The sequence below is a fragment of the Limulus polyphemus genome, unplaced genomic scaffold (assembly GCF_000517525.1).
Source record: "Limulus polyphemus unplaced genomic scaffold, Limulus_polyphemus-2.1.2 Scaffold61, whole genome shotgun sequence".
Lineage (NCBI taxonomy): Eukaryota > Metazoa > Arthropoda > Merostomata > Xiphosura > Limulidae > Limulus > Limulus polyphemus.
This window is the reverse complement of record NW_013665671.1, coordinates 431,129-455,747: the sequence shown is the minus strand read 5'-3', so window position 1 is coordinate 455,747 and position 24,619 is coordinate 431,129. Positions and strand designations below refer to the sequence as shown.

The 24,619-nt window shown below is 33.4% G+C and overlaps 1 protein-coding gene across 4 annotated transcripts in view; it reads right to left on the bottom strand.

The window, feature by feature from the left end:
• Positions 1-24,619, bottom strand: part of LOC106464521 (RB1-inducible coiled-coil protein 1-like) — a 131,708-nt gene that overhangs the window by 62,134 nt on the left and 44,955 nt on the right. For all 4 annotated transcript variants that reach the window (XR_002611856.1, XM_013924670.2, XM_022392721.1 and 1 more), the window contains 5 exons: positions 17,348-17,572; positions 16,769-16,969; positions 15,606-15,737; positions 8,316-8,515; positions 2,627-2,723 (listed from right to left, as the gene is read on the bottom strand). Coding sequence is in view for 3 of the 4 variants with exons in the window: in XM_013924670.2 (XP_013780124.1) it covers positions 2,627-2,723; positions 8,316-8,515; positions 15,606-15,737; positions 16,769-16,969; positions 17,348-17,572 (855 nt within the window). In the remaining variant the exon portion in view is untranslated. The remainder of the gene's footprint in view (positions 1-2,626; positions 2,724-8,315; positions 8,516-15,605; positions 15,738-16,768; positions 16,970-17,347; positions 17,573-24,619) is intronic.

Here is a 24,619-nt window from a genome sequence, read left to right as displayed (position 1 = left end):
AATTCAATAACGTTTTTGAGCTTTCACTGACAATACTTATTAAAGATAATTTTAAGAGTGAAAACTGTCCATATTTTCATGTCATGATATGTAAATTAAAAATTTTTATTTTACGGTGATAATCTTGTTTTCATGTGCCCAATAATGCATAATTTCATTTGATAAACACGTTTAGATTGAATGGTAATTTATAATCAGTCACAAGAACGTCGAATCTGAATCACTTGAAAAAACACGGGGGTGCTTAACTTTTTTCCAGGTTTATAGTATACAATAACAATATGAACTCTACCCATCTCTGGATTAAAGTCACAGTAAAAGGTCAAAAATAACTCAAATTTTCTAAAAGACCACCAAAAGCAAAGTCTGAACCTACAAGGTTCTGTTTCATTATTTGAAAATGTAATGTAGTTTCTTGGATTTTTTTCAGTTTCTAATTTTTTTACCTAAGTAGATTAAACCTTTGACCAATTTTACAGTTTCTGTTTAAGATGATATTACTATTAATAAGAAGTCTTATTTCATGGTAAGATAAAATATTAAACTTATCTTAAACTTATCAATAATTAATTTTAAACTCCTACACTTTCAAAAATGTACAAAACAAAAATAAGAGTACTAAATATCCCAAATGTTGTATAAAACTTAAAATAACCCTAAGTATACTTTTCAAAAAACAAACACAAACTACTCTCATTTTTGTAGATACCACTCTATACCTCTTATAAGATACTTATATTTTATACTGTTTTTATTTCTAAAACATAATAAATTGCCCTTGTCGATATATGTCCATAATGTAAGAAATCTCTTAACTGAACAAACACTTGTTTTTATAGAATACAAGCTGTGTTTATTCACTTTGTTATACAACCTTTAAGCACCAAACCAAACAGACTAACCATGATTAAATTTAACCATTAGAATTATACCCTTTTCAAATGTGACAAAGTTGATATTATTATTATTATTACTGGAAACAACAAAACCAGCTAAGCAAAAGATAACACATTAATATATGTAACAGTTAGGGAACAAAAGGTCACATTAAGCTAAACAACTTTCTGACTTTCTGTTTACTTAAGGGAATTCAAATTTCAGGATCACATAAGCATTGCTGACCAGTTTTCCTACCAGAAGAAAACGTGAAATGGAAGAGGACATATGAATGTGGCAAAACTAGTTTCTCTAATATAAAGACTTCTGAGAGTTTGTTCCATTTGTTCTAGCACAAAACTTTTGGTAGTATGACAATAACTATAATTTAAAAAATGTCACCTCAATTGAATCACAAGACCATGGTGGCCTTATAATTCTATATTTTTGTATTTAAATTTCCTTTTGGGTCAATAAGTTTTATTCAAATTACCTTAAAGTACTTGTCTAATCATGTGAAGTGAGCAAAAAAGAGCAGAAAATATTTCCTTTGTTCTCCTTATTAAGACATGTGAGCCCTGTAGTATTTCTTCAGGTTGGCATTATTAATAACAAGAAATCAAACCAAGCTAAAAATAAAAATAATACACTAGTAGGCTGTAAATAAGATTGAAATATTTTCAGCACCATCCCTTTCCTGAAAAACTAAGCACAGTTGGGAAATTTTATTTTTAATTAAGGAATCCACAAAAAAAAAGTAGGAATTACTAGTAGGGTCACTTGGAGGCCCGCAGCAAAGGAAATAAATCTGGAACATATTTAAATTTATATGAAAAAAAGAGATATGTTAACAGGCTTTTGCCTTCATAACATTAACTATGACCTCCTATGGCAGTTGTCAGTCTTGACACAATATCTCCACTTTCTTCAGAGTGTAGACTATATGGCATTTTTTCATAAATTATTTATGTTAATTTTTAACTGTTTTGAAATAAGTCTTCATTACTTATATATTTCATTTTACAAGATTCTTGACTTTCAATCAGGAAGAATTATTTTCAATGATTCCATTCCAGCTCAACCATGTGTACAAAAGAAGCCTAAACTAGTTAAAACAATACTGGATCACATATGACATTTAGATGATGCTATGTAATCACAGGCACTGATAGGCACTGGCACATGGGGCCCGTACCTTAATTCTAACTGACAGTACCCCATATTGCCAGTTGGTGTCTTGAAAGATCAAAATAGAAGACCATGATCAATATCATACTGAAAAGTTTTGTGCCCATGGGCCTGAGCCCTGATTCTTTTAAGTACCTAGCAATGTCTCTGTATACAATTCTTTATAGTTTTCCATTGACTCATGAAAGAATAAAAACATTAATTTTATCATAAGCATATGTAAAAGCATTGAAGGAATGGACAAAAAGCAACAGATTGAATATAGTAGTGAAGTCCACTGATTTGGATCCTTTTTTGTATGTTTTGGGTCTAAGCCCTAACCTGGCTGGCATTGACAGTGTTCCAACCACTTCTTCAGCAAAATTTAACATTGAGAAGTGAATGCCTAGGAGATGAATCAATAGATTCATAAATCAATCTTTTTAATCTAAATATTTCTTGTTCATCAAATAATTTACAAAATAGCTCAAGTTTTATAGGCAACTGTACACAAAAAGAACACAAATACAAGTTGTGAAAATGGACTTAGATGGTTTTTAACAATTGTAAAATACATTCTTACCTTTAACTGGAGGACTTTATCTTGCCACTTATTTTCTAGTTCTTGTGTTATTTCTTTTTTCAAAATTTCAATATACTCTTCTTTTTCTTTCTGAACTCTAAAAAATATAAAATTTGTTAGAACTACCTATTTGTTTTGTTTAAGGCAAAGCTACTATTATTAAATGCTATCTGATACCATCCCCAAATTGGAACTGCTGACCAAAAGGAAAGTAACAAGCTGGCAGCACTCACCACCAGCTCTTGGGCTACTCTTTACATTACAATGCCCCACAGTTGGAAAAGTGAGTAGGCTTGGTGTCAGATTTCAATGCCAAGATCCACAGAATGCCCTAACTATCAAGCCATGCCAGACAAATAGAACTAACTACATTACAATTTGGTGCTGTTTTTCTGAATACAAACCTGTTACAAGTAACAGTAAATGTTTGCAACAAAAGAACTACTTTGATAATGGACTTTACAACAATAACACTACTAAAGAATTCATAGTTTTCTTGAAGTATAAAATTACTGTAATACATTAATATATTTACCCCTTGATGAAATAAAATATATATCTGAATAAATATGTAAGTGTAATAATTCATTTTAGAAACTGTTGAAACCAATTACTGTCTAAATTTTCAGCAAAGTTGTAACATTGATAAAATAAGCAGAACCAAAAACGTGTAGCCATTTAACAACAAACACCTATATAATAAATTCTAAAAATTTTCTCTACTTACAGATAAAAATGTTAAGTTATCATTTATGCATTCTTACTTTTAAAAAGTGTATATCATTCTCAGGTTCACTGATTTCCCTTTGAGTAATCAGGTAGAACTCGCAATATAATAAGAGGTTCAACAGAAGATGTTTTGCACAATAAAATGAGATTGGACACAATGTAAAACAGAATGAAAACAATCTTTAATCAATCCAAGATACAATCAAAAGTATGAGTTTGTTGACACAGGAAATGCCTTTACTGGAGGATAAAACTGGATGAAAATCTGTGAAGTTCCAAATATTCTGTGTGAGGAACTTCAAAATCCATTCCAGACTGACAAAACATAGCATTATATACACAGTTTTGTTATTCAATGTTATTTTTCTTAGGGCATGTGTGCTATCAATGTCATTGTTGGTCTGAAGAAAAATAAGGATGGAAAGGATTGGTGTTTACCTGTACATATCTCCTACTTTCAGCAATCTTTTTTCATGAAGAAGTGCATGTGATATGATAGAGTAATGACCTGGAACAACTAAGGTAAACGAAACTTCATCATTTCTTTAACTAATTTACAACTTTAACTCTTTTCCATACAGGGTCAAGCAATGTGACCAATCTTGTAACCATAAAGTAACCTTCAGACTTTCCACATTGTAACATTTAATATGTTTTTGTGTGTCTTCACAAAATTTGGCAAGCTTTCAGTAAACAGTTTTTTAATTAAGTACTTTTGCTAAAGATTTGTCTAAATATATTGAATAAAAAATATTGAATGTATTGTGATTTTCATGTTAAGATAAAAAATACTTTCCGTCATTTGCAAATTTCTTTTGTGTAACCTCTAAAACCTCCTAAATGAATGTCTGTTATTTTCTCTACCTTAACTACATACAGATTTGGTTGGTTTGACTGGCCTTGTAACTACCATAAAAATATGAAATAAACTTAAATTACATATTGTAACAGATAATAAAGTAGTTTGATTAAATTTTGAATGTAGCTCTGTAAAAGGCTATGACATGCACACACTGACCTACCCATAGTAAAGGGATTAAAAATCTGTATACACTTATTTGCATGAAAATGTTTTACAACTTTTAGGAGAAAGGTGACTTTAACCCTATTATGACTGGTGAACAGCTTTCTGGTGTTGAATGCACACTTGCATATCAAATATTTCTACTTAAACATATTTTCGAATTGTAATTTTGCAACATTTATTTTATGCTATTTTCATGGTTAATACTTCAATGGTAGAGAGCAAGTATAAGTAATTGATGAATGTGAAATAAGTCAGAACTACTTGGATTAATAATAATGATAATAAAAAAAAACTTTTATTTGTTATACATTTTTCAATTATTACTTTCATTGTATGTAAGAGGTTCTATAAACAGATGAGAAAAATAATAATGTATTACTAGGACAAACACAGACACAAAAGTTCTAGTTTCAATGAAATCCTTACTCTATTAGATATAGTTATAAGATTTTAGGCACAGAATTAAACAAAACAGATATGAGACCAAAGATAGTATTCTTATTGTTTCTCAAAATATAGAACAATAACATTTCAAAAAGCTTCAATCTCAAAAACCTTATACAAATACTAAATCAAATTAAATAATTTTTCACGTATAAACTAAATGTTACATAGAAATTGTGTACCAAATTTCATGCACTTTGATTAACTGAAAGTGCATAGGGTTGGTCAGGAGAGAATTCACCATACTAAATAAAAGAAGCAGAAAATACCTAGTCTGGATAATACATATTCCCTCTCCTCTTTGCCTTCAGGTTATCCTTGGTCATTCCTAATTTTAAAATTTATAATAGTTGAAATTACTTGCACATTTGTCAAGAAACCATTGTTACTCTTGCCCCTGTAAAACACTTACACATCATTACATACAACTAGATAGAACAAAAACATATAATGAAAACTGAATTCCATAATACATATCTAAATCACAATCATACATTTTAACAGGTAAACCAGAATCAATAATCAAGATACAATGTAATAACTTTCATTTCAAATCCCATAAATATCATTCTGAGAAAAAAAACATTTAACTAATGTTTATGACATTAATATACTCAAAACTATTTATTAAAATTACCCCTTACAGATTATACAAAACAAAAAATAAACCCTCCAACTCAGATATAAGTACAGTACAAAATTAGATTAAAATAATCAGAAACAAAATGTTTCACAATAATGCAGATTATCCATAAAGTCTACAAAAAACTTCAGAGTTCATATCACTACAGAAAAACCAGTAGAGCCAATGACAACATAATGCAAAAAAAAACAAAAAATAAATACAGATTTATATACATTTCAACACTTATTAGTAGTTCAGAACATTCTTACACAGAATACAACATCAATACTCTTTAACATCAATTCAATATTACACTAAATTTGAAAAAGAAAACATTTCTAAATATAAGGTTGCAAAATTAAAAATATACAATAAATGAAAGAAATACTCTTTCAAACCTACAAAATTAAACTCCTTCAATAATAAAACTCTCATTTAAATACCCATTTAAACAAAAATAAACACACGATGAAAATAGCCTTTTAATAATGATACAAAGAAATCAAATCAAACTGATTAAATTTGTTAACTGTAAGATTAAAATGTACTATCAAATGTCCTTTAACATAAGTCAAGTATAATGTATCACAGAAAGACCATGAATTGAGTATATACACACACACACATATTACATGATTACCCCTTTATACAAGACATGACACCAAACACATCAAAACACCGTGTAATAAATACATAAAAAATAATAATGTTAATAAGCCCTTAAGATGATAGTTAACATTGAATGAAAGTGAATCTTTACAATACAAGGCATAAAGAAGGACATGGAAACACAACCACTTATTGATCTTCCTTCTCCACAGTCTGGACTGAGCTGCAATCAGCAATATTGTCTGCAGGAGCTGTGAGGTATGCTGAAGTAAGCATGTCAGAGTGTCCTTCTAACAGAAGATTCTTTTCTACTGTCTTAGTTTTTACCTAGATAGTTTCTGGATCCCTGAGTCAATGACTAAACAAGATACACCTTTACATGTAAAAATATGAGTAATCAAGCAAAACAATAAATGTGCAAGACTTCTGGTCAAAGAAAAGTTTGTCAAAGGGATCAAACATGTAATGATTTTGATTGGTCAAAAACAGTATGAGCTCACCAGTTACTTTTATCTCTTAAACAAAGTTCACTACCTGCCAATTATTTTAGTGTCAAAACTGAACACTATTTTTTTATAGTATTAACAAAAATATTGGGTATATTATATTTTCAAATAATGCCTCACAGGTATCTCTTCAACATGATCCATTACCTGAAAATTTTTTCAGTGGTGAACTAAAAATACTCTTACTAGTATTAACAAAAGTATTGGGTACACCTTATCTTCACAATGCTTCGTAGGTCAATATTCTTAGTTGACTTCATATCTCAAAATTTTAATGTTCAGATCAAATCCTTTATGTTCAGTCATATTTTGTTTAATAATTGTTTTCTTTGAGTATCTGATTCATTCTTGTCAAACACTCATGAATGACTTTACATAACACCTGTGTATGTGTGCATCACCACACACACACACACACATTTATATTGGCTTATATATATACACCTGTCATTAAATATACTGCTAGTGTTAAACTGCCTCCAGCTCTCAAGTTCATTACTATGTAAACCAATACAAATTATCTCTACTAACAATGTCATTACAGTTACATTATTGTAATGCATTGCTATCTAAGAATCAATAAACTCAAACTGATCTGTTGACATCACAAATCATCACTAGCAGAATTCATCTAAATCAAGACTTTTCAGCAAAAATTATTGTAGCCAGGAATATTTGTGCCATCACTACAGTATATATCAACAGAGAGTCAGATATGGGGTAAATACCATATTTAACAGTAAAATATATTTAATGACCTAGATGGCCACAAATACCAGTACCCAATCTATCATGATATTTTATCACTACTCATAAATCAATCTGTTACTATAGTTTACATTACAGAAAAATAAATATAAGCAAAATCCTGTGAATCCAAGGACAGTTTCAGACTACCCGATTCATATTCTGTGCTCATTAAGGACACAACTCTGCCACTACATATATAGGAGTTAAAATATTCCTAAACTGAAAATGTATTCCTGATGGATACTTCCTCTCACAAAAGGTTTTCTCGATTAGTACTGCCCTCTATCATTGCAAATTTTCAACACTTGCCACTACCCTTCCACCTCCTGCTTCTGCATATCCACATGTATATGATTGTGCAGCAATTCTCCACTAATAGGAGTACAACACAAACCCTATTGTAATCAGCACCTTCTCCACATTTGCACTCGTTAACCCTACCTGCCCAGGCATATCACAAAGTTTTAGTGACTTACATTCAAAATTTTATTAAACTACTAAGATTATTTCTTTATCAGTATAGACAAACTTATAGAGCAAACAGATTTTGGTAACTCCAAACAAAGTAACACTTTTCTATCCAAATAACTTAAAGTTTGCCATTCATAGTTTATCATATTCAATTTAAGATTCATTTCTTGAACAATAAGACAAGAGTGAAAACTGGTAAACCATCTTATTCTTTGATTAATGTACAGTTAAAGAAATATAATAAATATTTTATTTTTTAATATCATCAACAATTTTTTGTTTGTCGCCATAATGCATGTTTGAAGTAAGACGTGTGCTCAACTGTATATCTAGTGCGAACAATTTTTTATATATTTCAAGGATTTATGAAAGTTAAAAGATAAAGAAACTTGTATTCAACATAGATGTAAAGTTCCTAAAACCTATCAGACAGATATTTTCTCTCAGATGAATTAAAGTTAATATGGAAAGTGTCCCTCTTTACTTTATGATGATAAACTAAGCACCAAACAATTGGTGCATATGTACCTTTCAAGCTGTTTCTGATGATTCTTGTGAGCTTCTTGTATTGCCCACTCAACTGTCTTCTTTTCATGCTCTTGGAACTTTTCCTCCATGTTCTGAATTAAAACTGCTCTTTCTTGGTGGAAACATTTGATCAAAGCTTCTTCAAAAGACTGTTTGTCTTTGTACAAAAGCTGAGACTGAGTTTCTTTTTCTTTCAAAGACTAATTAAAACAAAAACAAATTGCAGTTTTGAGAAATGTTTACAAAACTGTTTTCATATTTCATTAGTATTTTATACAACTAATGTGGAAAGTTTTACATGAATTTTTTCAAATGTTTTTATAATATGAAACATTTTACACCCTCAAGAGTGTAATAAGTAAATCAAGAGAGTAAATCAGAGCTGCAGAGTTACCAATAATCACCCACTCCTAGTTGTAAGTTACAATGTTGAATACAGATGTTTTGTAAATCAGGCCAATAGTGCCTAAAACAGTAATAGTATCAGTACAGAAGATGTCATTAGAGCTGAGCAATTAGTAGTATTTGCTAATTTAAGTAATCGATAGGCTCATTAATCAAATATACTCAATCGATTAGTACACTACACTCCATGTAACCTGTAAAAGCAAAAAAGGGTATATACTTTCGCCTTAACTTTTTCAATAATTGCATTATTTTAACATGGCATTAAGTCTCCTAGTTTTCTTTTATATTGATTTGTTTTTTTAAATAATATCAAATCACCTTTGATTTCATATGATAGACCTCTTTTGAACATCAACATTTGCACATTTGAGAAAAAAATTTTCCCAAAAGTTATGAACAACTTCCTACTTGGCAGATAAATCACTAATGTCAACTAAATACTACCAATGATCACCTTTTTTTGTTTTTCAAACAAACAATGATGACAATTAGATATATTTAAGTAACCAGATAGACAATTTATTAATGTACATTGTTTGAATAGGATAAACATAAAAATGATATTGAGTAAAGTTTTGAGTCAATATAATATCTTGCAATAGCCTACCATATTTACTAAACAGTAATCTTATGTTATTTGATGAAAATAGTATTTTATTTGGTGAAAATAATAAAAAAAATCTCATGTTCAGAAACATTGCAACTCAATAAAATCATAGTATATCAATCAAGAAGTAAAATGCTGTAATTTTAAACAAAGGACCAAACATCAATATACCTTAATTAAACCTTAATGTGATTCCTTTGCTTCATACTACATGTACAGGTGTGTGTGTGTGTGTGTGTGTTTATATATGTGTCTAAGTAAACAACTTGTACCTGATGATGACAAACCTTCTGCAAACATTGTACATTTCTAACTGTATTAAACTATAAATAAAGTTCTTTTTTTACCTATTCAAACTGTCTCTAAACTTTATAAGCTAATCTATCTTATCTCAAATTATCTGATTTCTCATTGAAAAAAAATTTCTCTAGCCTTCAAACAAATATAATCTAACACACAAATACCTGTACAATTAACTATGAAAGAAACATTTAAAGAAACTATAAAAAAACTCTTAAACCTATATAGTTACTATTAATACAAGAGTATAAATTCTTGCTCTATCCAATCATTTTTAAACTTTCGTTATAGCTGTTTTCATAGCTGTGCTTTATTAATAAATGATTAACTACTTGATGTGGCACCATAGCAAGGTTTCAACTAAGACCTGTATGAAAACTAAGGGAAACACTTTAAACCAAGAAATGGAGAATACATTCTCAAGGGATGATAGGTTCTTACTAAAAATAAAATTATTGGGATAGGCAGAAAATTCCAAAATAAACAGATAAGTAGGTTGTTTTGTTTACAGGCAAAACTGTTTTTAGCTGTGAAGAAAAGAGAATATTAACTTTTTAGCCACGGCATAGCGGCTCATAGAATGGCTCCAAGTTTGTTTTTTTCTAGTACAAACTTTTAGCTCATAGCTCCGTCATCTCTGGATCGATTTGATATCTAATTACAGTTTTGGACTCAGGAGGTCAAACCCTTTCAATTAATGTATTTGACCATGCCCAAGGTCTCATAGATTAGTTTACTCTAATCCCAACTAAAAGAATTTCAATTTGAGTGTAGGATGGAAGAGATCATGATGAGTAATAAAATTGAATTGGGTTTAGGTACTCCCCATGCTTGGTATTGCTGGTGCATAAAAATATAGCATATAAAAAGGGAAAAAAAAAGGTCTCATAGATTAATTTACTCTAATCCTGCCTAAAAGAATTTCAAGTGTCATGGCTATTGACGATTCCTTCTTGGTTTCTTCATGAATTACACTAAATGTTAGCATATGAACAAATGTCAATTTCTAAATATTTTAAAGTAAAAATTGTTTAAGTACTCAGAATTAACATACAAGTGTCTTAAAAATTTGTTGTAAAAATATACAAAAAGCTTGAAGAAATCATGTCTTTAGGTACAATAATGTAGGAGTAAATTATTTTGTTCATCCAAACTGTTGTACATGTAAATGCATAAAACGTGTAAGGTAGTACAAAACCTGTAACAATCTAAGAATGATACAATTAATAGTATTCCATGAGTTTCTCCCTACAAATTTCCACAAGACTATTGTACAAAAAACTCCTGAATTTTATTGATAAAAATAAACATATTATCTTGTGATATTTTCAAACAATAAATTTGTATATAATGTTATTAAACTTTATCACCCTCAAAACATTAACAATAATATATATTTTTAAAAAATGACTCCCTTGGACCCTTCCCTTTAATCTGCACCTACTTATACAACACTAAATAATAAATTGATAATGCAATATCACATCTGAGTCATATTTTATGCACATTTTTTAAGCATTTACAAAAAAAAATGTTTGTTTTTGCATGACACCAACCCAAATGTAAAGGATATCTTTATATCCTACGCTGATGAGGATAAAAACTGAAAAATTGAGCATTGGTGTTAGCACATTATAATTTTCCTATACTGAAAATGTATTTCCGATAGGTACTTTCCTACACTCACAAGATTAGCTAATCTTATTTATTGTTGCTCTCTATATATGTGAATTTTTTATTATGCATTCCACAAGCCTTCCTCACCCCCTATTGGAATCAAATGATTCCAACTTGTCTCTCTTGTAAATCTTCATGCGTTACCTATCCACCAATAGAAGAATAATACACTCACGTGACACATGTGACTCCCTCTATGCGTCTCTACCAAACTAACACTTCACAGTTGGGCAGATGACAGAAGCACCTGAAATGAGTGTGGAGGAAAGATGGGAAGTGCGAGAAGAGTGAAGTACCTATCAGAAATACATTTTCAGTATAGAAAAATTATAACATCCGAAAGGATACCCTTCTAGATGAGAGAGTCAAATCTGAAGATCTGGAGGGGGGGGGGAGCTGCACCACTTCTGATCCAGGTATACTCTTTGCCCAGTTGAAGAATGCATAAAAATCACGGCAAAAAAGGAGAGGAGCACATCCTAGTGGGAGAAAAAAGTGGCAGGAAAGTGATCCTTACCAGAGAAAGATATAGTAACTCAATCCCACAATAAAAAACTGGTTAAATGAGGATGTGTCCCATGGTGTAGAGTGGCTAGGGCACAGCAGACAATACTTGGCAAGTCAACTACATAAAAAACCTCATCACGAGGTGCTGACATCTGCGTGAGGGTAGGATAAAGATCACACCATCTTCACCTCAAACCCAAGGCCCGAGGAATTAAGAACTACTCCAATTCCTGGGTATTAACAGGATGAGCTCTGCGCTATTTATCCGGGAATGTGACATCCGGTATCAAAAAGAAGTCTGTCATATGCAATGAATGCCCACAACCATGAAACGGGTCAGGACAATCTAAAGGGCAATAACATCCACATAACAAGATAGAGAGAGGGAGAGCCAAGGACATAACCATAATAGTCCCATGTATCTCAACTGTGACCCACAACACAATCAAGGCATGGCAGGGATGGGCAGCTATCTCCTTCTGCTTTACCCGTGAAGTTCATGGGTGGTATGGTCTAGGATGGGCCAATTTATAAAACAAATATCGTGAGGTTATTCACCTACAACCGATCTTGTGAAACACCCCATTTCAAAGGTGAGCGTGCAGAACCATGGAAAGAACGTACTATTCAATGCTACATACAGTGTTGATTTAGAGTTAAAGAGTACCTGATCAGGCACCACTCGCTACAGAGTGGGATCTAAGTAATGAAGGCATGAAGATTGGGCTCCTGAAAGAAAATAAATTATTAATAAAGACTTACCTAGTGTCAGAGTCGCAACAAAGACTGGAGTATAGCTACAGGTAGAAACGAAAACTTGAGGAAGCCGAAACCATGATATAATGTAAATAATGGGAGATGAACAAGTTAAGGTTGGTCCACATGCTTGATTGTAGGATTTTCTCCAGAGGATAAGAAAGATGAGAAGTGAGGGAAAAGATGAGGTGTCAGATTTGGTAAGAGGTAGGTAAGTGTAAAAGGGGAGAGATCCCTGGATGAAAAGGGTTGCCAAGGGAAAAAGAGATGGGAATGTGAACCAAAAAAGGAAGCCGTGCAGGCAATATAACAAAGAAGGGCATGCACATGACATACAAGTCTATCTGGATTGGGACAAGGATAGAGATACGAAATAGAGGGTAGAGAAATAGGCAAAAAAGGAGGAGTTACCCTCATGAGCTGCTGAGGTTTTAGGGAGGAAAGAACAATCCAGATAAAGGAGAAGATAGATATGGTTGTAAAGTGTGCATGTAATGTTGAATGGAGAACAAGTCATTGACACCCACAAGCCAGGAGGAGAAAGAAATACACCTTAAGGGGCAGATGAAACAAAGGATATGAGGATATAGGTTCAAACAGAGGTAAAGTAAGGGAATGGAGGACCACATGAATATCCTAATCCAGAAGAGCAGATTGTCAATGAAGGAATGAATTAACATGGTAAGGATGGGTGAGAGAAAAATCCTGCAGTAACAGGATAGGCAAAAGGTAGGGGATAAAATTGCCTGAACATTGAAATCGAGGAGACAGAAGACCCACGGTTGAAAAGCCATGTGAAAAACTTGGAGACATCAGCAACAGTAAGGCAAGCAGCCAGAAATCCCTGAGCCTGGGCCCATGTGTGAGAGACCTTCCACTTTTGCTAATACATTTCCATGGAGGAAGAAATGATGTATTGGGCCAAATTAGAAGCTACACAAAGGGAGAAACCAAGGACCAGACAAAAGCCAGGTGAGAAGACAGAGGACATGAAGTGCCGGATGTAGAACCGGTGACCAGGATTGATGAAGAAGGTTGGGTAATAAGGAAAGTGGTACTGGAGGGAATAATTGTAAGTGGAGTAAACGAGAAAACCAGCATTGAGCTGGCCAGTAGGGAGCAATCAGAAGGACCTGGCACAGAGTTGCATGGATCAGGGAAACTACCCAATGAAGTAATCAGGTAAGGAGAATACACACATAGGAATTTGTGTGCCCAATCCTGGCTGAAGGCATCTATAGACAATGCCTAAGGATGAGGAACCGGGGACCAAAATAGTGGTAACCAGTTACTGATGGCAATGGCAAAAGCATCGATGTGAGAACCACCCCAAAGACTGCAAAACAACCGGAAAATGAAAGGATGAAGGGGCCACTCTATCAGGTAAACCTTGTTGGGGCAGGAAAGATGATCTGCCATGAGCACCCAGGACATGACATGCAATTAAACAAATGTGTTGCACGTGGGCCCAATATAGGAGATCCAAACAGAGGAATCTTGACCCGGTGCCACCTTGTTGATTGATATAAGCCACCACTGTGGAATTGTCAGAAGGGATCATTACCAGACAATGTTTGGCAATGAGAAAAAAGTGATCCAAAGCCTGATAATTGGCTAGTAGCTCTAGGACATGGATATGTAAAGACTGTTCATCTAGAGACCAGTGACCCAAAGCCTCCTGGTGATCAACACACTCACCCTAGCCTTAAAGGGATACATCTGTAAGTTCAGATGAGGAAGAGGAAGCAGGACACCTGTCAATGTACGAGTCTTGTCCGGTCACCAAAGTAGGAAATCGTCTACAAGGGAAGGAGGAAGGGTGATGGGAGCATCCAAGGGATCATGAGCAAGGTTCCATTGATTGTGTACAGTCTACTGAAGGGAAGCATGGGCAGGGCGAACTGACAATTCCATAGAATGGAGTCTGAGAAGAGAAGATTGGGCCCGACTGAGGAGAGTGTTGAAAAGAAGACACCCAAATGTACAAGGTATTGGGTAAGACTCAGGAAGGACTTCTCTAATTTCATCAAACAGCCTACCCGAGCAGCTTCGAGAAGGAGCTGAGGAGGATGACAGGCTGCCTCCTGTTCAGAATAGGCCAGAAGTAGCCAGTCATCTATGTATCCACGGCATGAAGGTGAAGAGCAAAAGCTCATACCACCTGACAGAAAATGTATGTAGCTGAAGCCAGCCCAAAGGGTAGGGCACAAAATTGGTATACCACCCCTCGACAGACAAACTGAAGATAAGGAAGAGACTGTTTCGAGATGGAAATATGCATATAAGCATTGAAGACGTCAATCTTGGTCATGCATAGACCCAGAGAAAAGGCCTACCAAAGATTGAGGTAGGACTCCATGGTGAAATGTAGGAGGTGAACAAAGTGATTGAGGCAGGACAGATTGATTACAGGCCTCCAGGCCCCAGTCTTTTTGGGAACAAGAAACAGACAGGAGTAATACCCTGGTGAGTGATGTGGAATAGGTTCTATAACATTTTGGGTGAAGAGGTCCTGTACCACCTCTGATAGACACTGGCAAGTTAATGGAACCCGAGGTGAACAGAAGGAAATAAGTACCTGGGACAAGGGAGGTGGAGCAAGAAACGTAATTTCGAATCCCTCTGACAAAACCTGAAGAACTCAAACATCCAAATTAAAATGGCACAAGCGATGGACGAATGTCACAAGGTGAGCTCCTACCGGGCCCGAACCCACCAGGTAGTCACTGGCTGTTGCCGGCATATCATGCATTGTTGAAAAAAACAGCAAACTGTGGCACTGAGAGAATGAGGGACAGGTACAGGATGGAAAGGGAAAGAACAAAAAACTGAAATAGATGTCACACTTGGCTTTGACTGAGATAAATGGGAAACTAGATAAGAAATGATAGATTGGGTCTGGGCAGATGCCCCCCGAGACTCCAAGGATTCCGGGTCTGTATCAAAATTTCGTTTTTCAATTCTCCTATAAGTAACCCAATAAAAAAACAGAGCATTTCTATTATTAAATACTAATTAAAATGGTTTTAAGTTACCAGAGACAGCTCCTGGATTCCTTCTGAACTGGTTTTCATCAGCTCTACTCCAAGAGACTCCAGTTCAAACTCATTTTCCATGGTCATTTTCTGGAGAACTTCCTTTCTCTCCTTTTCTATTTCCCTTTGAAACTGTACAAGATTGAATTAAGCACAGCAATCTGATGTTTATGTTTCTTTAGATAATACCATGATATCTATTTATAGCAATCTGGCTAAAACTATTTTCTATAATTTGGTTTCACATTTCTCGACAAAACACTCATTTATCTACAGTAAAAGACAAATTCTGACAACTTTTGATGCCAATAAAATCAAAAAACAAACAATAACCTGAAAAACCTTTATCCTATAAAATATATCTCTTACAATGTTCTTAAAATTATGATAATAGTAATAAACATAGCTAGTAGCTAACTGATACAGTTTATGATCAGTTATTGTAGCTATTGAATAGCTGATCACATTAGTTCGGGATGTAGAATGATAAGCTACAGCTGGAGAATGTCATGAAGATTTGTTTGAGAATATAATGAGCAACTATAGTTTCTGTGTAACTAAGTTCTCTATATATAATGTATAGCAATGGGCAAATATATGCCTAAACTAAGACAACTCCCACTAAGCGAGTATAAAATTTTACCAGTAGAAAAATAGCCTTTTCAAATAAAACATATATGTCTAAAACATTGATTTAAATTAACCTTCATGTCTTTTAAAGTAATTATTCTATAAATGTATACAATAAAATTGAAAATTATGTGTATTGATTTTATTTTTACTCTTTCACTTTATACATAGTATAGGGATTGGCTTCCTAAAGACACTGACTGTATAATGTACAAAGCATTGAGTATTTACATTTTACAGTCATCTATTATTAACTAATAATTCCTGTTTCACCCTGTACTTAAACTTCTAAAAGGAAAATCAGATATTTGTAAGAAAGTTAACTTCAAGAGATAATGATAACATCGTTTACACTAGAATTATGATGTTTTTTAGCTTATATAAGATATAGAAAAATCAAATCGACTTTTCAATACCCCATTGACCTTTGCAGCACTTTAATTTTGTATTCTACAAAAGGTTTGGGTGTAATATACCAAGCCAATTTTGTTGCAGGCTGGCATGAAAGAGAAAAAAATGTTTAATGTTTTTACTTGCTGAATACTTGTTTCAAGTTCATGTTTTACGTTGTCTATCATGTCAGCTTGAGAAACCATCTGTTGATGATAAACTTCAATTTCCTGATGAGCATCTTTTAACTTGTGCATTTTCACATCTAGCTGTTGTTGATAATGTTGAATTTCTACAAGATGCTCTTTTTCTGCAATGTCCAAAACTTCTTGTACTGCTTGTTTCTGCAAAATACCACTCAATTTTTAGTAATGTTGTACACATCTGTCTTTGACTAAAATGAGTTTAGCTTCAAATCTTTAAAAATTTATTCTCAGTCACTTTTACACAGCACATTACTGCTTGGATAACACAGTTATCCTCATTTGTGTTCGCTAAGTTATTTTAGAAAATTCATTATTTGTAACTTTATATTTTGTAGTTTTAAATATATTCTCATCAAATATTTATACAAAAAAAGGAAAAAGTCATCACATACACAAAGAGTTTACAAAATCTCTTAAAATAAAAAAATATATGTTTATAATTTTTAGCACTATTTCATAAAAAAGTCTTGACACTTAGTATTTAAATTAGTATTTATCATTACATTATTCTTTTACCTGTATTTGACCAAGCTCAACATGTACATGTTCTACTGCTTGCTGTACCTTGGAACTTAAGGAAAGAAGATTTTCTAGGACTCCTTGGCGGCTTTGAAGAACCTTATCCTGCAGGTTTGCTAGATCAGATCTTAGAGACCTCTGAACGAGTTTGGCTAAGTCTTCTAAAGCTGTGACTGTAGACTGCAACTGATAAAGTTTAAGCTTGTTGCTTTGAAGCTCCTCCTACAAAATATAAAAGTTTATTAAAGTCAGTCACACAATGAACTTTTCTATGTAATAAATTATCTTTTAAGCAAGTTTTTTATAGATTAATAGTGATTTTGTTAACTCATTTTATTAATATACTGTACTACAGGGATATATAATTACCTAGACTGCCATCTTTGAGAAGTTTAATATGATCATATGATTTGGTAACTTTACTTCACTTGCAACTTGATACTGCAGTTGAAGCATAATTAATGAAGATGAATTGTTTTAACACTCACTTTAATTCTAAAAGTTAAAAAAACTTCTCTGACTGAGGAATGCAATGACTCATGACAGATATTATTTTTTAACATACTAGTTCGGCCTATACTACTGGTAATGCATACAACATTGTAGTAGTAATATACTTCACTGTTTGTGATTGTTCACCCAGTACAAAAACATAAACTCGGTGTTTACATATATTTTCATGGTTAGTTGTTTATACCTGTACTAATGTCTATTTAGTACTACTACTGCTAATTACCAATTAGTTTATACTATATGTTTCAGCTTTCAATTTGTTCTCATCTTTTGTGAAAGCTTAAGAAGAAATGTATGTGGTGACATAAACATGTAATCAATTCTCAGTTTTATTGTTGGAAATGCAAGTTTGTTGTAGACTCATCTGAGTTCTCATTCTGCTAGGATATGACAGGGCCATGATTCAATTATTTGAATATTTTCAAAAAGGGTATCCAGGTTTTGCTGACTTCTATTCTGGGTTGACTAAGTATGTTATTAGTATTTTGGATGTAAAAGGTTTCTTTTTTCTTTTTCTTATGTGTGGTTCATAACCCATTATTTTATTCCATTTTATTATATGAACTGTTAAAACACTCAAACAACCAAGCACAGAAGCTTCAACTAAATTTGGATACTCAGTTAGGTAAGTGATGTCCCAATTAGGTAAAAGCTCGAACGAGTGAATAATGCACCTTTCTAACATAGATACCAAGAGTTAAGTCTCAGCTTCTGCCACAACCTACAATCCCTAAAAATGGCACCAGATAAACATCTGACACAAATCTAAACAAATTAGTAATTAAACTTAGGTGATCATATAAGGTATTAACACAACAGCCATACTCTGTTTTGTACACCAGGTTTCTCTTCATTTAAACCAGAAGGTTTACTCTGCTTTGAACTGATAAGTTCATGGCATGATTTTCCCTTACATAAATTGAAAAACTGTATATCATTATTAAAAGCTATATTTAACTAATTTATATTGTTTAAGTCCAATGTTTTACAGCCTTTGTTTCCAGTTGCAGAAAAACTTCTCTCAATAAAGTACTAGATGAGAAAAAAATATTTTGCCATAAAACAATTTGTATTTTGTGCTCTCAAACAAATCTTTTATTTTTTTTACTTAGTAAACATTTTCTACAAGTTTAAAAATAAATCTTTATTCACAGGGCTGGCAAGTTAGTCAATTGACCACTTATTGGTCAAAACTGGTTAAATATGGTCAAATAATCTAAAAACTTATAAATACTATAAATATCCAAGTATTAATCAAGGTGTTATGATTGATTTTTAGATCTCAAAGTCTGCTTATTGTCTTAAAGTTACATCCCAACAAACAGAAGACTTCAAAGTGACTGAGTGTTCAATCAAAACCAATGAAAAACTGTGTTTATTGTGTCATAGCATAATATTTCATATATTTTTACATATTTTTTGAATATCTTAATTCACGAGTTTAATGGGTTCCTGCTCTTCATCAACTAAAAACTTTATAGGTATGTGATATTATACTATGCTGTATTATAATATCCTTCAGGCATATTCAGCCAAGAGCTTTGAATTTGCAACTTCATTAAATAGGTATATAATTAAAAAACAACAACAGCTATTTGGCATAATGACTTGTAATATTTACTTATATAATACATAGCATCAAAGTGGCAGCACTTTATGGAATATTGCCATTTTTGTTGTTGGAAGGCTGGAGATGGATCATTTACTGTTGTTTTTCTTCCTTGTAATATACATTAAAGTAAGTAAAATTCAATATATATGTAGTTCAGATAAAAAGTAACTTAAAAATAAAGTATTTGATATTATTTAATCATTTTTTTATTTTGAGTGGTAAAGTGCCTAACCCCAGTTATCCAAAACAGCACTAAGCTAATACATGTATATCCTGATAGGACTTTAAGTTAAAACCTTATACAAGTGAAAATTCTTTGGTATAATTTTCAGAGATGGAAAAAGAAATGCATCTTCATTCAACTAAATAACATTAAAAAAACAACTATATATACACACAATATAAAAATATTGATTCACTTCACATACAAACACAATTTCACCAATTTACAGCCAACCCATGAATATTTAATTAATCAGTCATTTTCTTTCATTGTTTCTAATGTTGGTGAAATCAATTATATTATAATCATAGTGTAGCATCAGATTAAGTAATTACCTACCAATTAAACTACTGTATTCATGAAACAACACATCTTTCACAAATTTTTAATAAAAGGAACAAGTTTTAAAGAGTCTTCAATCAACATTTCTAAATCATTCCAATCAGAAATTATTTCATTTACAAGTGATTTTCTATCAACGGTGGTCTTAAATTTCAGTCTAGAAAACTTATTTTTAGGAATAATTTCAAAACATATTTAAATATTTATGCACAATAATATCTATATTAACGCTAGAATCATCTAATCAAATTATTTGTTTTTGTAATGTTTAATTGTAAAACAAATTTTTTTAAATTGTTGGAATAGATGCTGAATCTAATTATTTTTGTTTGTTAAATCTGATCAGGCAGGCACGTAATAATAACTTAGCTGTACCACACAGTGACTTACAGCATATTTAAAAAAGAATAACTGTTAAATATTTCTTTCCTTTGTTATAAAATTTCCACATATGTTTGTTTGTAATATCCTTTCTTAATATATAATATAGTCTGGAGAAGTTTATTTTTTCTTTGCCATAAACTGTCTTGCTTTTATAATTACATTGTTAAGCCTATAAAGATGGATATTCAGAACAAAAAATTATCCTCTAACTTATCTTGTTGTTAAGACCAAGTTTTCAGCAACTAATTGTTTTCTAGCCTTAGACAGCACATAAATGGAATGACTACCTACTTTATTATGACCTCCACAGACCCATTTGGAAAACATTTTATTTATTTGCTATGCATGTGAGGTGAGTGGAGATGTAGTCACAAAACAATTAGTCTGCAAGAAAATGGACATGAGCAAGAATCTCTCCAGTCTGTAAAACTAGTTACTATTTAGTAGGTTTATTCAAAATTACCTGCAATTTGGTTAAGTATTTCTACTGTACGAAGGACAAAAAAATCAAAAGATATCACTGGCATCCCTTCAGGTCAGAAAGGGTTAAAGAGGCAGTATAGCACAGCCATTACCAAAGATGATTTTTTGCATTATTTTTACATTTTTTATTTATATATATACAAGATGATTGGCAGCTTTTCTAAATTTCAGATATGTGACTGATTATGGCAATGTCAAAGCATGAGAAGGTTGAGTTAATCCTGCTGTTAATCCAAACTTGTTTTGAATTACCAAGACAGCATATGAAAAACATTCTTTAAAATTTGTTGAAGTGCCTATGATTCCAGACTTTTTTACACATTGTACTCATCTTTTTTTTTTGTAACAATTATGTGTAAAACAGTGCCACTAGAAAACCTATCTCTGATAATTACTGGTGACAATTAATGTATAAGATTATTGGACAGCCCATAAAGTGAAACAGATATTAGGTCCTATCCCAATTGATGATTTCTTCAAGATTTAACTACCTTCAACCACACAATGGGAAAGATATTACTAAAACTGTAATGGCAACTGAGAAACAATCCAAAAGCCACTTATCACAGAAACAAATAAGAAAGTACAGCTTCAGTAGTGCTTAAAGCACATAATTGAAGTATTTGATCTTATGATTTGAAGTTAATATTTTCTTGCATAGGCCAAGTGCAGTCTGCCCAGACAAAAACATCCAGGGGAGATGCCTTAGGATTCGTTGGATTATGCCAAGTGTGGTCCATTTGGGCAAGAACATCCAGTGGAAGTGCTTTGTATAAGTTTGTAAGATCAATAAGTGTGGTCCACCTTGGCAAAATATGTCCAGGGGAAGCACCTTGGACATATAATATTATGGCGAAGTGTATTCTGCCCAGGCAAAAACATCCAGGGGAAGCAACTTGGGACACCTCACATTATGTCAAGTGTGGTCCATCTGAGTAGAAAATATCCAGTGGAAGTGCCTGGCATAAAATACAGAAGTCCATCCGGGAAAAACGTAGGGGAGAAGTGCCTTGGATACATAGGACTAGGCCAGATGCGGTTTGCCTGAGCAAAAACATTTGGGGGGGGGGAGTATTATTACGTTATTGTATAATCACTAAGTATAACAACAATAGCATTCTCCTCACTGGGTAGGTACATACGAGCTGTGAAGTTTGATTTAGTTCATTGTACAGACTCCATTCAGGAGAAAACTTCCATGGTCCACCACTCTAGCAACAAGGAACGAGAAGTGGCAAGGACTCCCATGTTCAACTAGAAGAAAAGGGGGGAAAATACATGTTGGGGAGTACATATGAATGACATACTGGAGACAGTGCAATGGGTATCTGCAATCCCCTATTTTGAAAAGCAGAAAGACTCCAATTGTAAGAATTGTGGGTCAGTAGGGATGGACAAAAATCATCTGCTTTTAATCATGAATGAAGTCAGTGAATGATGGTCTTTTATTATACAGAACAGTGATAATATATATATCTACACACACACACACATACACACACACACACATATATATATATATATACATACATACATACATACACATATGCACACACCACTGGATAAGCAGCCGGTGGTCTTAAAGAAAGGCCTCACCTCAACAGTGAGTGTAATAGAAGTATACAGATTTAGTGCATACCTGACTAGGCAACATCTGCCACCAAGTGGGATCCTGAAATATGATGTACATCAATGAAAGATGATAAAAAGAATATGTCAACTTACCCCAGTTAAAGGCAAACAGATGTGTGTGTACAAATGCCAAAGGACAAAGACGATACCTGCCTGAAGAAGACACAACTAGGTAATGTAGATAATGTGCGACAAATGTGCTGGAAGTTGTCCACATACCAGCCTGAACAATTTCCTTCAAAGAATGGCAGTTTTGAGCAGCTAAAGACATAGTTAGATCATGAATTTGTTACAAATAAACAACATATAGACAGTGACCTTCCATGGATGCATCAGAATATGCCATTTGTACGAGTTGACTAACCCAACCAGTGAGCATAATAGGTGATAGATTACAGGAAACATAGGAATTCCATTGAACAAACAGTCAGGAACAATAACCATGAAAGGAGGGAGTATGACAGCAGGGAATGAACTGGAGTACAAGTGGGAAATGGGAAATAATGAAATAGGAGAAAAGGCTAAACAATCTTCCTGGGCAACCAATGTCCTGGGAAGAAAGGCTTGATCTGGATAGAGGATAATATATGAGGTGGGGGAGGAAATAGGTCTTAAGGGAAAGATGGGACAAGGAAAACATTGTAATGATTCAAAGGGAGAACTAGACAGAGCATGAAAGACAACATTGAGATCCCAATCTGGCAGAAGAAAGGAATGTGGCAGATGGACCAGATGAAAGGAATGAAAAAGGAGGGAAATAACTGGAGAAGAAAAGCTTTCTGGAAGTGGGAGAATGGAAGATGTTCAACAGGGCAGCCATATAATGAGCAACAGTAGAAACAGATAAACCCTGATCAAACAACTAAGGGAAGAACTGCAACAGGTGAGGAACAGAAGGACAGGATGGTTGGGAGCCATGGTGAATATATCAAAGTCTGAAGTAAGACTAATGCCTCTGATACATAGACAAATAGAAAGGGTGAATGGTATGGACAAGGAAAGACACTACACGAGGGGTGAGTCTCCGAGCTGTGGCAAGGGACTGGACAAAAGCTACACATGAAGATAGAGTTTGGTTATTTTGGGATGAAATACATCTTATTGTGCTTGTTGGAGGAGTGATCAGGACAGAGGAAAGGGCAGGGGCTGTTGCTCCAATAAGGGCCAGAGCAGAGGGACCCATGTCTGAGCCAGCCAATACAGAGTAACCAGCAGAACATAACAAGAAGTGGTCTGGATATAAGAAATGACTATGGAGAAGAGTCTGATCAGAAGTTAGGCATATAGATGAAGACCCCTTCAATCTCAACTGAAAGCATACACCTCCAAAACTGAGGAGTGAAGATAAAGCAAAAGGAAGGAAGTTTGTCCATCCAGTGAGTGGCAAATGCACATATATGCAGTGTTCCCATTTGAGAACACACCCACAGAAATACCTGGCTGGGATGAGATAAACACCTGGCCACAATATTTATAATTCTGGGAACATGACATGCCAGATCCATCATGTTTTGGTCATTGGCCTAGTATTAGGTCGTCAAAAAATTAATGTCACTTTTTTTTAGATGAAAAAACCGAACAACTTATATATTAAAACAAAATATTTATTAAATGAAATAGTCTCCATTCTTATCAATGATGTTTTTCAATCTTACAATCAGGTTGTTAATGCCCTGATTAAAGAAATCACTTGGCTTTGAAGCAAAAAACATGTCAATGTACTCTTTAACACCTTCCACATTTGCATACATTTTCCCATTAAGATGGTGTTGCAGCCAACGAAAAAGATGGTAATTTGATGGTGCCATATCTGGAGAATATGGTGGGTAGGGGAGAACTTCCCAACCCAACCCCATAATCTTGTAGACATGCATTTTCGTGGAGAAGAAGAACACCTTTCCAATTGATGAGTGAAGGGCATTTTTCATGAAGGGCTTCATTTAAACATTCCAGTTGCTGACTACAGATCTCTGCTGTGGATTGAGGAGTTCGAAATGAATTAGTCCTTTTATATCCCACCAAATGCAAAGCATCACTTTCTGCGGATGGAATCCAGGTTTCGGGGTCGGAAGTGGTTTTT